The following is a 14,706-nucleotide window of genomic DNA, read 5'->3' as shown; positions in this document are numbered from 1 at the left end:
CCCTGAGCCGTGCTGTGCGCGCCCCCGGCATCCTCCTCTCCCGGTACCCGCTGATCCCGACCCGTGGGGCGCCTTTCTGAGGGCTGGCCACTGCCCCCGGGCGCTGAGTTGGCTCTGCCCGCAAGTGATGCACCGGTGACTCTTGTGCATGGTGTCGTGTCTTGGCACCTGGTGAAATGAGGAACTCGTGCTGAGGGGGCTTTGGGCCCCTCAGAGTTAGTCTGTGCTTGTTTTTTTAAGTGTTGTGCCTTTAGAATTTGTAAATCCCTTCAGCAGTTGGACCTGCAGTGGTCAGTACCTGGTCTATGGTAAGTGTGTGGTGCTCAGGCTTCTCAGCATAAGTCAGAGCTAGAAAAATCTATTTCACATTGTGGTCTGCCCCTTACTTGAGGAGTAAATAAGGTGAAGTTCTCCCATAGATTTTCAGTGGGTTTGGTCTAATGCAGCAGCTACCTGGGCCGCCGAAGGCTTGGTTTTTGTAACCACCTCCACTCTGCTTCCATGTACTTATTCCTTCTGTTTACCTCCAGCAGCTCTGCTGCTTGTTCAGTTCCCTAATCACCTCGTCGTCACCACAGGGAAGAACCAGAAATAAGTTCCTAAAATTTACTTGTGTTTCTTGAGGGTGAGATATTGTGAAGAAATTGGGCCGTCCTTTTTGTGTCGTACAGGTGAATCCACCCAATCAGAGTCTGGTGCTGGCATATATTTTAATTATAACCACAAAAACGATCTCTGAGATTAAGTGCAACCTTTGACTGATCCCCACCTTGACGCCCAGACCACGGCAATAAGTCCCACGACCAGTCTTGAACAGAAATAAGTCCACTTTGCCTCCCCTGAGGTGCCAGAGGGAAGGGCACAACCAGCACACAGGGATCTCTCTAGGTGTGGGACCAGCTTTAACACTCATCACTACCAAATGGAAGCAAAGCCTTTTCTGCCTGTGGGCACACCAGTTTCATGAAATCCATGGAATGCCTTAAAACTGCAGATTAAAATAATGCATTGGTTTCATTCTGTAAAATGGGAGGGGGAAAGTAGAAGTTTTTCTGGTTTTAGGTTAAGAAATTTCTGCTGGTCCCCATGTATTAACTCCTGTCCTTTGTTACCTCATTTTGCATAGCGAGACGTTTCAGGGCAGGGCAGGAACTTCAGCCTGCTCTGCCTGTGTCTGTATTGGTGTAAAATGTTTCAGGATGTGTCTTTTTAAGTAGTTTCAGGTTTGCTGAATACTTGCATTTATTCTGCAGTACATACCTAGGGTTGCCCGTGACTCCACAAAAACATTTTCATAGTATACAAAGTATTCTGAATTCCTCTTTTTTTCTCCCTCATCCCCTCTTGCCCCATTTTAATTTTTAAAATACCCCAAGCAAACAAACATTTGCATCTGTGCTTAAAAGAATAAAGTATATTTTATATCTGCACCCAGTTTCCTCCAGGCCTTGTATTACAGTTGAATTTTATTCTGTTTTCCAGATGTTGATAATAATAGAAACTGGGGTTGTGTGTAGGTTAGCACTGAAATTTTTTAGTTTTTATTGAGTCTATAGATGAGTGTGCAGCTGTGTTATTTATTTGTTTTTTATTTATTATGTGTTATCTTCGCTTTCCTGAAGTTCCTTCCTCCTGTTTTATTGTCCCTCCTTTTCTGGTTTCACTCTGGCACACAGAGGCACTGTGATTTTATTTCTTTTGGAGAGAGTATTCTTTGCTTTATCAGTGTGAGGTTTTGACCCTGCTTTTGCTGTGCTCTGATTTTAATTTGTTTATCAGAGTAGTGCTGGTAGTGTGAGAGTTGGCATGTGGGGAATACAGACTGCCTTACACCCGGGCACGTGGACATTGCTGAATTAATTACTGGGGTTTTTATGTACCTATTAATCATTGATATTTGCTCTAACTCGGGAGGAGCTTGAAGTGCAAAGTAATTTCCTCAAAGCTTCGTTTGTAAAGGACAAAGTGAGAGGAAAGCCTGGAGTGCAGCTTGCAGCTGCTTTTCCCTGTTCTGGGAAGGAGGTCCCCGAGCTGAGTGACTCAAAATGCTTTTTAAAACAAAGCTGCGCTGTCCTGGGCCGCACTGAGGTGTTGGTGTGGTCCCTTCATGCTGTTCAGCCCGGACAGACAGCCCATAATGACATTTTACATTTGTGAAGCACCTCAGTGCAGCCCTCAGCTGGTTATTAAAGGTGTTGCCTGCTGGTTATTAATATAAAAACCTTGCTGTAGGCCTTGAGTGGAGCTTGAACTTGCTGAGCAGTTTTACCTGGCTTATCTTTCCAAGGTGACTGCTGACCTTTCACTATCTGGAGTCCGGCAGCTCCCAGCAGGGGAGAAGCTGATCTCCCGCTGAGGAAGCCTCATTTGCACAAGAATTTGGGGGCCATTTCCATTTTGCCATCCTGTTGTCGAAGTGGGCTTCCTCTCTGATGGCTGTGCTCTCGTTTCCCTCTCTGCTGCTGAAGTCTTTCATATGGTGATTGCGACATTAATGGCTTTAATTTTTGTGGTAATTTAATTTTCCAAAAGCTGTCTGCTTCTGGCAGCATTGCATTGTTTTGCTGGTGTGAAATGAGGTACAGAAGTGGTGACTGGCAGGTCTCAGCTACAGCGAATTGAAACGTGAACAAAAGAGATGAATCGGTGCATTAAAACGGTTTTATATTTTTCAAGATGAATCTGTATATCAAGTCACTTGGTTCTAGGTAGGGTTTATTCTCCAGGGGCCTGTTCTGGAGTTGTGACAGACCCGGGTTTGCCACTGGGGACACTTTATTGACTTACTGCTCTTGGGCAGGGCCTTGGTAGCTGCTGGAGTGAGTGGTTTGCATTTTTGACATAATAAAGACAATTTTGTAAAAATCAACCTTACTGTTACCAGACCTGCCATGATCAAGGCTAATACAAGGTTAGTTTCTGAAGTGTGAAGTGCTCCTGGGTTTTGTGTGTGATCTTTCTAGCGGTTTGTACTGTAAGTTAAGGGGAGTGGAGGAAAAACAGTGTATCGTTTTTCAATTCTTAGAAAAACATGTTTATGAGGAGGGAAATTACCTGCTTTTCAGCTTTAGTTATTGTAGACTCTTTTTGGCAAGTAACTTGCTTTTCTGGTGACATGGTAGAAGATTACACCAGAACATTTACTCCTTGAAGTAACTGCTTTTGTGTTTTTAAAACTATATTGATGTCTCGTTTGACAGAATGACAGGAATGGAGACTGAAACAGAGAGAGGCAAAGCCATGGAAGAAGAAAGCACGGAGCAGAAGAAGGAAAGAGAGAAGAAGAAGAGGTCAAGAGTTAAGCAGGTGCTGGCAGATATAGCCAAGCAAGTGGATTTCTGGTTTGGTGATGTCAATCTCCACAAAGACAGATTTCTTCGAGAACAAATAGAGAAGTCCAGAGATGGGTGTAAGTTTATTTTCAGTATATTTCATAAACACTTGAGTTTCACTTTGTCCTTCCCTGTATTGCTGGCACCAGTGACAGGTTATTTTGAGGTGCATGTCTTCTCCTGGGAAAGGCAGGAGTTCCATGCTGGAAATCAGCATCAGCAGCTCAGGAGGTGGAACCTGTACTAGATTTAAAAAATTTTATTTGCTCTTGCTCTCCTCCTGTCCTGTGAACGCTAGGATAAAGACATCTGCCAGGGTAGAAATGACTGTTTGGGAGACCTGATTTTCATTCTCCATTCTTAAGTAATTTTAAGAACAAGCCATTAAACAAGAGTCATTTTGCCCTCAGAAGTACTGAACTTGTTTTGCAGGGTAGATAGGTGCAGTAATTAAAATGTCACTCGAATATGTTGTTAAGCATAGGTATTTTGTTAATTTTTTCTCTACAAGTTTGATAAGAACTTGTATATTTGCTTCTAGGGTTACTGAGTCTCTTCAGACAATTTTTGTGGTTGGTTGAGCTTTCCTAAGGGCCCCCTTAAATAATTACTGAAGTAATAAATAAGTAAAAATCCCTCTGCATTTTCTAGAGATACTAGACATGTCTAAATTTTTATTAAGACTAGTGCTACATAATTTTCTGTCCAGGTTTTAGCAGCATGTCTGGTTAAAACTGAGGTGCAAGCAGGGGCTCTGTGTTGGCAGCACCAGGTTAAATAATCGATGAGTACTCAAAGGAGAGGCATATTTTTAATGCAAATTGTTTTTTGTGCTGTAAAACTACATCAGAAAAGGAGATTTTCTTCCTTTCCTTTCAAAGACAGCAGGTATCAGTGGGGAGGTATAAGAACAAAATTCCTTTCATAGTGGTTAGCACAGAAGAAAATGAAATTTCACATGAAAACAAGTGGAGTAGAACACATCACCTGATTTCATAATTACACTTTTTTTCCCCCCTAGATGTTGACATATCACTTCTTGTTTCTTTCAACAAGATGAAAAAATTGACTACTGATGGAAAGCTGATCGCTCGGGCAGTTAAAAGTTCATCTGTTGTAGAGGTATTGAACATCTCACCCTTGTGTATTTGCTGGTGCTGGAAGAGTTCTGCTGGGGTGCTGAAGTCAGCAATAATCTCATGGAAAATGCTTCTTTCTCCCTGCTTTCAGCTGGATTTGGAAGGAACCAGGATCAGGAGACGGCAGCCCCTTGGCGAGTGCCCCACGGACGTGGACAGTCGGACAGTCTATGTGGTAAGGCTGGCCTTGTGTGTGTCCCTGTCCCTTTGTTCCTAACTATGGAAACTTTTTTTGTGCATCAGGATTTTCCTTGGCTGCTGCTCATTGTGCATGTGAAAAATGCCAATCACTTGTTTTTAAAATTTTAAAAGTTTAATAGTAATAAAATGGTTATAAGTATAGTAATACAATTAGAATTACAGGATTCTGTCTGGTCATAGTCGACTTCTTCCTCTGAATCCTAACAGCGCCTTCGAGGTGGGAAGAAGTTCCTTTCTTCTGATAAGAGGGCAATAAATTCTCTTTCTCTGAAAGACTGAGGTGTCCTGTGGCTGGTATCCCGCTGCAAGTCCTTTCTTTAAAAAAAGTATCCTACATAGCATAGTTTCTATTTTAACATTTTTTATGACCTAAAACTATATTTAACACGCTACTTTAGAGAATTGATACAGCAGTACTGTCTAACACAACACTTCCAATAATCATTTTAATATTTGCAAAAAGCCAATCATAAAATACGCATTTTTCACAGTGCAGCACAGGTAAAAGAAATTAATTAAGCACAGGCAGGTGAGCAAGAGCTGAGAGTGGCTGTGGCAAGAAAGGGCTTTGTTTGGTGCAGGGATTTCTCCTGCCAGCTTAAATGGTTTTAAATGCCAAGCCAAGCGCTGCTTCCCAGGCTGGAAAGGTGCAATTTCATTGCACTGAGCAATTGCTGTGTTCCCTGGGCTTTTTAAATGCTATTAGAGGAGCACCAGTGGTATTAAGAAATATTTGCTAATTACATTAATGTAGTTGAAGCTTTCTAATAACGACTAAATTAGCTTCATCAAACAGGATCTAGATGCATTCCCAAGTTTATCAGGGTACTTTAAACAGCATTATCTGTTTATAAGATCTATTAATATAAGTGCCTCTGCTTTTGTACACACGCAAACACCATTCTTTTCAAAGCAGACTATAACTGAAAAATTTTAACTATCCTCCGAGCAGCACACCTGGATACTGGCATGACTGCTTAATTTAAATGAAAATGGCTTGTGCTGATGGGATAAGTCTGCATCTCACCTTGGTATTTCAGCCCGGTCTGAGTGAAAAAACTGTTACATTGTAGAGCCAACTGAGTGCTAGATTGGAAAGAAATCTAGTGGTTAAGCTTCTGCTTAGTTAAACCCTGGGCAATTTTATTTACCAGATTTGAGGCCACTGTGGGATTTGCTTTGTCTCTATTTCCTTTTTATAACAGGTACAATTTTTGCTGTGTACCTGTAGCTGTTAGCAGCTGAGTTAGTATTTTCCAGACAGCACTGAGTTTTCTGTGATAAAGATACACAATGATCATGGCCAGAATGCCAGCCCATCCAGATAAGGAGGAGCTGATCTGCTCTGATGATTCCTTCCTTAACAAAAGCCCGGAAAATGTGGTTGGCTTTTGTTTTTTTTTAAATACTATGTGCCAGACATAATATTTTCCTAACATGATTACAGGTACTGCTTAGAACTCTGAAATACTTTGTCTATATCATTTTTGGATAAGATATTTTAAGTTTTGAGTGACATTGTCCATAAAAAGCTTAAATGTGTGGCCAAATGTTTTGTAAATAACTGATATGTGGAAATGGGGAGAATAGAAGTAGCCCAGATATTGCTTTTTTATATGCTTTACCACAGACTTCACTATTATGCTATTAAAACTTGAAAAACACTTGAAGTAACTGGCTTTTCCATTAAAAGCCAAGCTGTAATAAAATGTTTTTCTGAGGATGGCAAAGTTTATGAAAAAAGAAAATCTGAATGTGATAAGTGTTTCCCTACAAGGAGAAGCTTTTAGTGCAGTAACTTGTGAAAAAAATAATGAAATAGTGCCGACTCTCTTGTAGTTTAGGAACAAATTTGAGAGTGGGATTTTAAAGTGTTCTGTTGGGTCTAGTGAGAAATTAGTGTGACACGATTTCTGTGTGACTGGGGAGGGGAAATGCTGAACTCAGACACCGTGTCTGCAAGCTGCTAAAATGTGTTGCTACATTAAGGACATTATAGAAGTAAAAATCAGACAATTTTGTCATCCAAGAAGCTGCTGAAAAAGGTTCTGCTCATGTGATAGATTAAGCTGTAACTGCTAAACTTGAAAATATTGGCTACTGGTAAAAATTTTATCAGTAGTGACTCTTTACTGACCTGCAGGAATTCTTACTGTGATACCTTCCTGCATTACTACCAATTAAAAAAAAATAACTTGTGTTTTGCAGAGGGTATTTTGGGACAAGCCAGTCTGGTATTTCCTCCAAGGTTTGAAATTTACCAAGAGATTTTGTGTTGCAAAGATCCAGCTGCGGGTGAGCTCTTGGTATCTGTCATGTGAAGAAGAGAAACATCTAAATTAAATATATAATGTACTTGTTATAGAGTATGAATAATCAGAGATCTGTTCTCAGGTCACTTTTTGCTACCTGGATACTTTGCCTCTCAACGTTTTCAATTTTTTTTTTTCTCTCCTTTAGGAGCTGCTTCCCAAAAACGTCAATCACAGCTGGATTGAGCGGGTGTTTGGGAAGTGTGGCAATGTCGTTTACGTCAGTATCCCCCGGTACAGGAGCACTGGGGATCCAAAGGGCTTTGCTTTTGTTGAATTTGAAACTAAAGAACAAGCAGAGAAAGCCATTGAGGTGAGTGCTGCTGCCTCTGCTGCTGCCATTGTTCCTGGTGACACATTGAGATATGAATGCTGTGCTCTTTACTAGGTCACCCACTGAATCTTAGAGAAATTCCCAAAATATCACCATTTAAAAGCTTCACTTAACAGGAGTTAGCTCTTCTTTCCTGCTCCCAAACCTACAATTCTTTAAAGATTTAATTCTATTAATAACCTGAAGACTTTGGAATATAATGGGGTTTATTTTGGTTTTTTTGGTAAGTAATTTGGTTGGCCAGTCTTGGCATCTTTTACAGAAAGAGATCTCTGTGAACAAAATAAATGATGTTTAAATTTCATCAAGCAAGCACGGTCATACCTAATTTTCTGTATTGAAACGTGATTTGAAAGTATTCATATATTGAAGTGTGATAAAGATTGTTGGTTTTAGCTTTAACTTGGATGCAGACTCTTCAGAGAAAGTATACTTCTGTGGTACTCAATTTCCTTGTTTTAGTTTTTGAATAATCCACCAGAAGAAGCACCACGGAAACCTGGGATTTTCCCCAAAACAGTAAAGAATAAACCAGTTCCTACACTGAATTCAAGTGACACCACTGTAGTAGGTAAGTGGTGCTAAGTTATTGGGATCAAGGAAGTGTTTCTTGGGTCAGTTTTGTGCCTCAGCTTCTAAAGAGAAAATTCTCACCTGCTGTGTTACTGCAGTTTAATTTCACATGTCTTAAAAGCTTTTCATAAAAACAATTCACCTTGCTGTGTTTGGCCAGCATGGGCTGAAGTGAAAAATCTACTGTAATTTACAAACCAGTATCCCAGATTTATTTTGCAACTTCATCACTTAAACATTTTCTCTCATTTCTGGTGTTGTAGTACAATTTCCCAGACCTCCTTCTTTCTTCTAAGACTGATGATAAATCACATTAATATTCCTCACAATTATCACCAATTCTTTATTATACCAGCAACTGTTAGGTGAAAAAAAAATTAAATCAAACTAATCTAATCAAGTGTTGAATTATGGACAGTTTTAAATATTGTGTTTTTAATCCAGAAGAGAAGAAAAAGAAGAAAAAGAAGAAATCCAAAATCAAGAAAGAGAGCAATGCACAGGCAGCTGCAGAGCCAAAGGAATCCAACACTAATAACACAACAGAGGCAGCACCCAAGTCTAAAAGGCACAGAACTCCCTCTGAGTGTTCTGAGATGGAGGGAACTGAGCCCCCCAAGCAGCCCTCCAAAAAGGAAAAGAGGAAATGGGACAGAACAGAGAGCTCCGAGGTAACCTGGGAAAGCAGGCCAGGAAAGAGAAAAAGAACCACCTCAGGAGGTGGTGAGACATCAGCTCCAAAAGTCAAGAAAACTGCTGAAAAAGATGAAGTGGAAACAATAAAAGAGGAAACAACAGAAGCTCCAAAAGGTTCCAATGGTAAAAAATCTTGCCTGTTTTAATTATCATAATTTCTATGCAAGAATGAAATGAAAGTATAGATATGCCTTATGGATGGTAGAGTGGAAGCATTAGATCAGCTTGGGTATATCAGTGTTCCCTTCAGTTCAGATTAAACCTTGTAAGGAGTCACTCCAAGGAGAGGAGCTACACGGGGAATGAGGAAGAACTTGCAACACTAAAGTAGGGAAATCTAATCAGAAATCAAAATAATTCAAAGAAGTTCATAACAATAGAACTGTAAAGTATTGGTAAACAGACAGCCTGGGCAAATGGAGACAGCATGGGAAACTAGATAAATAAATTAAAATACAAAAGGAAAAGCATTTGTTGCCTGAGATAAGAAAAGCTGCAGTGAAATGAGATTTAGTGTGAGAAGTAAACCTGGGTAGTTAAATTAAATGAACCAGAAGCAGTTAATACAAAGAAGCAGTAGACATTGAATGTGATTTTATTGTAATAAAATGTTTAACTATCAGTGTTTGAATATTTTTTTTTCATTTGACCTGTTTTAATATAGAAGTTTCTGCAGAGGAAGACAAAGACAAAAAAGACACATCCCTTTCCAAATCTAAAAGGAAACACAAGAAAAAACACAAAGAGAGACACAAAATGGAGGAAGAAGTCATTCCCCTCAGGGTACTCTCCAAGTAGGTGAAATAAGTTTTCTGTGTTAGCACTGATTAATTTTTCCTTAATGGTAGTACTAGGGAAATGGGTGGCTGGCTTGATAAAGAGACCTCCTAAATGAGTACAAAATCCCCCGATTTTTGCACTTGTCACACCTACTGTAACTCTGAAATAAACCCCACAAGTTTTAATCTCATTCCATGTTGGGCCTCTTCAGTGTTTTAACAGTTTACTGCTGGGTAAGTATATATACCTCGGGGATATTGTAAATATTTGTCTTGTGGTACCACATTTAAGGTTTGTGAAATGTTTGAATGTGTATGTTTTCTTGTAGTATGCACTGTTTTGTCACTTGTAGAAAATTTAAGCCACGTGTTTTGTAATGTTTATGTAAGTTTTATTTCTTAAAAATTTAATTCACCATATTTCACACCTTTTAAAGTTATTTATTCTTGAAGTCTCGGTATGTCTGACAGTCCATCACCATTGCTAAAGTGCAATTCCAATTTTTATACAACAGAGTTGCATATTAGCAACAGTATTAGCCTGCAGCAAGAAGAATAAAATACCCGAGTTTAAATTTTAATAGCTTGACGTGTAGAGTTCTGCCAACTTTATAATCCAAAAGTGTTGGGCTTTTAGGAGTCACCACAACTAAAACATGGAAGCACTTACTTTTTAGGCATCCAGCAAGTACCTCCATGTTAAAGTAGAGGGGGTCCTCGCCGCCTCGTGCTGCAAAATCGTGATTTATATAGAAGAACATTTTTTTTATTTGACATATTTCCAGAGGAAGGTGTTGAGTTTAAAAGGATTCACCACCACGAAAACATGGAAGCACTTACTGTTGAGAACCAAAGCAAGCACATCCACATTTAAGTTGTGGGGGTCCTTCAAGGGAAAAACTACATAAAATTAAAATAAAACCGCAGTAACAAAAAACATTTATGCACATTTCCTGTAAGGAGCCTTTGAGCATTAGGATCCACCGCCACTGAAACATGGAAGCACTTACTTTTTTAGGCAGCAGGTACCTCCATGTTAAAGCAAAGGGAGACCTTCAAAATTAAAAATCGCTTTAAATGAACTTTAGGCGCTTAGAAAAAGATCTGCTCACAGCTAAATTTTTTCCCGTATCTAAAAATCTTCAGGATGTAAAAATCTTCAACCGAAGTACAGGCAAAAAAACCCCAAAAACAAAGCAACAAAAAAACCCCATATAATCCAGGATGAAGTTTCAGGATTGCGATCAGGATTCACCTCTACTAAAACATGGAAGCACTTACTTTTTCTATATCACAGAAAGCACCTCCATGTTAAAGTAAAAGGGGTCCACAAAAAAAAAAAAAAAAGGTTGTCAGCGCAGCCTGTCCTCTGCCATCAGCATTCTGAGCAAACTGCAACAAACACAAGAGCTTTGGTTAGAGGTTGTTCAATTTTAGCAGATGGCTAAAATGTAAAATGTTTAAAGAGTGTAAGCATTGCAAATACTTGCCTGACTCAGGCTCCATGATCTCCTGTTCTTTGGCTGAGCAAGTCACAAAGTTCCTCCTTGAGCCCGTATTTATACCAAACCTTGCCATGGGATGGTGTTGCCTTTTTATCTCCAAGAATCATTACGTGGCTCTTTTGTTATTTTAATGCCTTTGCTCCGTTGAGAATGTATGATCCTGGGCGAGTCTGGATGCTTTTTTGAAGTATACAGTTGTCAGTGTTAACAGCTAAAACCATTACCAGAAGATATCCTCCTCTTTAAAAATCCTCTATCAGCTTGTTTGATAGCACAGATTAGGGTAACAATGAGTCGTTCTCACAGTGCCACTGCGGGCATTGTGTTGCTGTGGAGCAAAGCTCTGGCTGTTTGCAGAAACATCTCCATGTTAAATGTATGTAAATATATAAATTGCTTCCATGGGGGGGATTTTTGAACCAAAATGCATTTGAATAGGGAGGAATGTCCTTATCTTGGTAGGTTTTTGGTGAGTTTAACCAGTTGTTGATTTTCCAGCAATGATTTTTTTCTCGAAAATGAATGACTGATTCTTAATGTAGTGACACAGGAGTGGGTTCACTGAACTAATTCACTGAATTGAGAGTTCACTGTCTCTGAATTAACACTGAATTCGGTGCCTGTGCTCTGTGTAGTTTCAGTGGAAAACACAGTTCACCAAACTCTTCTCAATGGTGTCTGAATATTTAAAGCAAATTTGAAAGCCACTCTGTTGGAATGATAGGTTGATGTTGTTGGAACTCTCTAAAGCAAAGCCATGGGAGATTGAGTTAGGGAAGAAATTGAATTTGACCAAAGTGCAGGGACATCTCTGGTGGCAGAATGGTCTGCACTGTTCACCAAGTCCACCTAAAGCTGTTTGTAACCTGTTCAATTACCTGTAAGTTTCTAAACATCGGTTTTTGTTTGCAACTGACATCCTGTGCCTGTGTTGCTGCTTTTAGGACCGAATGGATGGATTTGAAGCAGGAATATTTGGCTCTGCAGAAAGCCAGTATGGCCTCGTTAAAGAAAACCATGTCTCAAATCAAACCTGAGCCCGTGGGAGAAATGGAGACGGAGTCTGGTGTGCAGAAATCTGAAAATTACAAAAGTAATCCTGGGTTTTGTCTTTTTTTCCTTAGTGTTTCCGGTATGCAAACAGAAGTGGTGCAAGACCCTGGTCTTGCAGAAACCCTGCCAGAAGGTTTTGTTGTGTAAAATGCTGCTGTTTTCTCAAAATGTCAGATAGTAAAAGTTACCCCCTCACTATATTATGGTGGATTTGTTACTAAGGAGTTATGTAAGAAAATACTAAAGTGATTTCAGCATAGTTCAGCATATAGCACTTCCTAGGCTTACAGATGTATTTAGGTAGTTGTCATGATTAGGCCTCAGAGAGGTAAATGAATAATCAGCTGTCTTGGTGCTGCATCTTGGGCCAGACCGGCTTGGGTTTGACTGTCCCAGAGGTATTAAAAAAAACAGCTTGGAAGTGGACTTTACCAGCTCTAGGGGTACGAGCTTTGAAATTATATCTTTGTAGATAAATTTCTACTTTTTTTCTGGTTTAGAATTCTTCTTTATTTTATTTCCTCTGAGCACTCTTTGTGTCTCTTCACTAGCCTCCACACTGATGTTCCAATGGCCCTCTGCATGGTTTTAATCATCACTCTATAACTACGGGGTTACTCTTGGTACAATATAAAATGTCTTTGTAGGAAGAACCCTGTGGACTTTAAAATTGTCTCAAAGACTTTTTCTTGAAGCTGATCTTTTTTACTAAAAGTGGCTTGAACCTTTCGACAATCTTGATCCTTCTTTTAATAAACCTCAAACTGCAGTAACAATATTTGATGCTTATTTACACTGTTACTCCTGTGCTTTCATGTCTTAATTTTTTCAACCTAATAAATAATTTTTTTTTTCTATTTCCCCCACCCTGTTTTTAACTTGCCCAGCCACGAGTGAAGATTGTGCCCCTCCCGCCAAGGCCAACACAATGGGGCCTCAGTTTGTCAGCGGAGTAATTGTGAAGATCATTAGCAGCGAGCCCCTGCCGGGCAGGAAGCAGATCAAGGTAATGCCTTTGTAACCTCAGGGTAGCTGTTAGCCTTTCCTCTTACCCTGCCCCACAAATCTTTGAATATGGAATACCATTTTACCCAGACTCACTGATTTTTTTTTTCTTTTTTTTGCCTATTTGGCCCGTAGCTGAGTAAAAATTTCTTGGTGTCTGTAAATGGCAGATTTTTCAGTGGAAAGATAGGTTAAAGGAGGATGTTTCAAACTAAAACCAAGCCTGTATTGTGCTTGTAGCAATGTCAAGTTTATCATGAAAATATTGAGGAGAATAAGCAAAGCTCTGGTGCTTTCCAGTTAAAAAAAAGGAGCTGGAGACTTCTTCAGTGTTCTGCGTTTGTCACTGTGCCAGTCACCCTGACAGGAGACTTTAAAAAGTTTATGATGTTTTTGTCATTAACAGGAATTTGGGGGCAGGAAAATGCTCTCTGCATGAGAAACCAATTTTCTTGATTTCGGAAAGAATTTTACAATGACAAAAACTCAATTTCAGGGAGAGTGACAGGAGTGGAACTTGTTGATTCAGTCACTTTTTTCCTAATGCAAGTTTTGTGTGATGACACAAACCAAAAGTTACACATCAATTCTTTTTAAGGAAAATACCAGTTTTTAAGCTTCATCATTTTGAAATGGAAATATTAGGAGTTTTCCAAAGGAAATAACAGGTTTTTTCCAGATCCTGAATTTTCCATCAATGTTACACAGGGCATTTTCTTTCCCAAATTGCACTTTAGGATGAGTAACAACTGCAAAGAATTTGAGCAACTTGAACTCAGGTTGGTGCACACACATACCCAGCCCACTCAGAACAGCGAGGGAATGGTTTAAAATTCCATTTCTGATACTGTTTATCAAACAGTTGTAAGCAGGGAAGCCATTTCGAGTCACCAGCTGCTTGCAAGTGTGTGGGGCTTGGTGTGTGCATGAACCTAAGCAACATAGGAGACTCTCTCACTGAAACCCTCATCTCACTGGTGCTGGGGTTTCAGCTTCAGCAGCCTGATTTTTCTCTGTGTGTTTGAAGGCAGCTGAGTGCTGGAGACACAGAGAGAATGTGGCACAAGTTGTTCCTCTAACCTCTGAGGGCCTCTTGGACTGCAGGATATTCCTCACTGGGTTTTAAGTTTGTGTCACACCCTGATAGGCTGTGGGCAATGGGAAAGATTAGTATTTAAAAAGAAGAAAACTTAAATTCTTTTGATATTTCTTTCCTCTTTTTTGGTGTTTTTTTTTTGTTGTTGTTGTTTGTTTTGTTTTGTTTTGTTTTTTGGCCAAACTTTGTGGAAGGCAGAAGTGCAACCAGACATGGCTTTGCTGTGTTTCTGGGCTGTCAGCTGCAGCAAGCTGCCACTAAGCTCTGCTTCAGACCTTTTTCCCCTCAGACTTCCAGAACTGAGCTGCATTTCTCGTTCCATGGAAGCCATGATGCATGCCACACGACTTGCGAAGGTCTTTGCAGTGTAGTTTAAATATTATTTTGATGTTCTAATTTTACACTTCTCTGCTTCCCTGTTTTGCCCTCAAGGTGCTCCTCCGAGCTACTCACTTTTGCCAGCTCCAAGGAACTCTGGTTTGTTTTAGTTTTCCATGAAAGGATGGCTTTGGGATAACAGAATAAAGCCGAAAAGTAGCTTTTGTTGGCTCTCAAATGATCTTTAACAGCGTTGTCACTTAATTTTTGTTTTGTTTTAAGGCTGCCCTTGGTAGTGGAGGGTTAAAAGCAGTGTGTGATTCCTGAATAGAAGCATCTTACTTGAGCTGCCTGCTGTGAACA

At 39.8% G+C, this 14,706-nt stretch overlaps 1 protein-coding gene across 3 annotated transcripts in view; it reads left to right on the top strand.

Annotated features, from left to right (window-relative positions):
• Nucleotides 1–14,706, top strand: part of LARP7 (La ribonucleoprotein 7, transcriptional regulator) — a 33,303-nt gene that overhangs the window by 11,267 nt on the left and 7,330 nt on the right. The window contains exons 1-10 of one of the 3 annotated variants that reach the window (XM_031063845.1): nucleotides 90–308; nucleotides 3,201–3,409; nucleotides 4,354–4,454; nucleotides 4,563–4,646; nucleotides 7,133–7,297; nucleotides 7,781–7,889; nucleotides 8,336–8,710; nucleotides 9,252–9,381; nucleotides 11,816–11,964; nucleotides 12,812–12,930. In XM_031063845.1, coding sequence (XP_030919705.1) covers nucleotides 3,202–3,409; nucleotides 4,354–4,454; nucleotides 4,563–4,646; nucleotides 7,133–7,297; nucleotides 7,781–7,889; nucleotides 8,336–8,710; nucleotides 9,252–9,381; nucleotides 11,816–11,964; nucleotides 12,812–12,930 — 1,440 coding nt within the window. In that variant the 5' untranslated portion in view covers nucleotides 90–308; nucleotide 3,201. Of the gene's footprint in view, nucleotides 1–89; nucleotides 309–3,200; nucleotides 3,410–4,353; nucleotides 4,455–4,562; nucleotides 4,647–7,132; nucleotides 7,298–7,780; nucleotides 7,890–8,335; nucleotides 8,711–9,251; nucleotides 9,382–11,815; nucleotides 11,965–12,811; nucleotides 12,931–14,706 lie in introns of those variants that run through there. The other 2 variants (XM_031063846.1, XM_031063844.1) reach the window with 2 other exon arrangements.

Source organism: Geospiza fortis, unplaced genomic scaffold (genome assembly GCF_000277835.1).
Source record: "Geospiza fortis unplaced genomic scaffold, GeoFor_1.0 scaffold1278, whole genome shotgun sequence".
Taxonomy (NCBI): Eukaryota; Metazoa; Chordata; class Aves; order Passeriformes; family Thraupidae; genus Geospiza; species Geospiza fortis.
The sequence above is the reverse complement of the archived record's forward strand: the minus strand, read 5'-3'. Positions and strand labels throughout refer to the sequence as shown.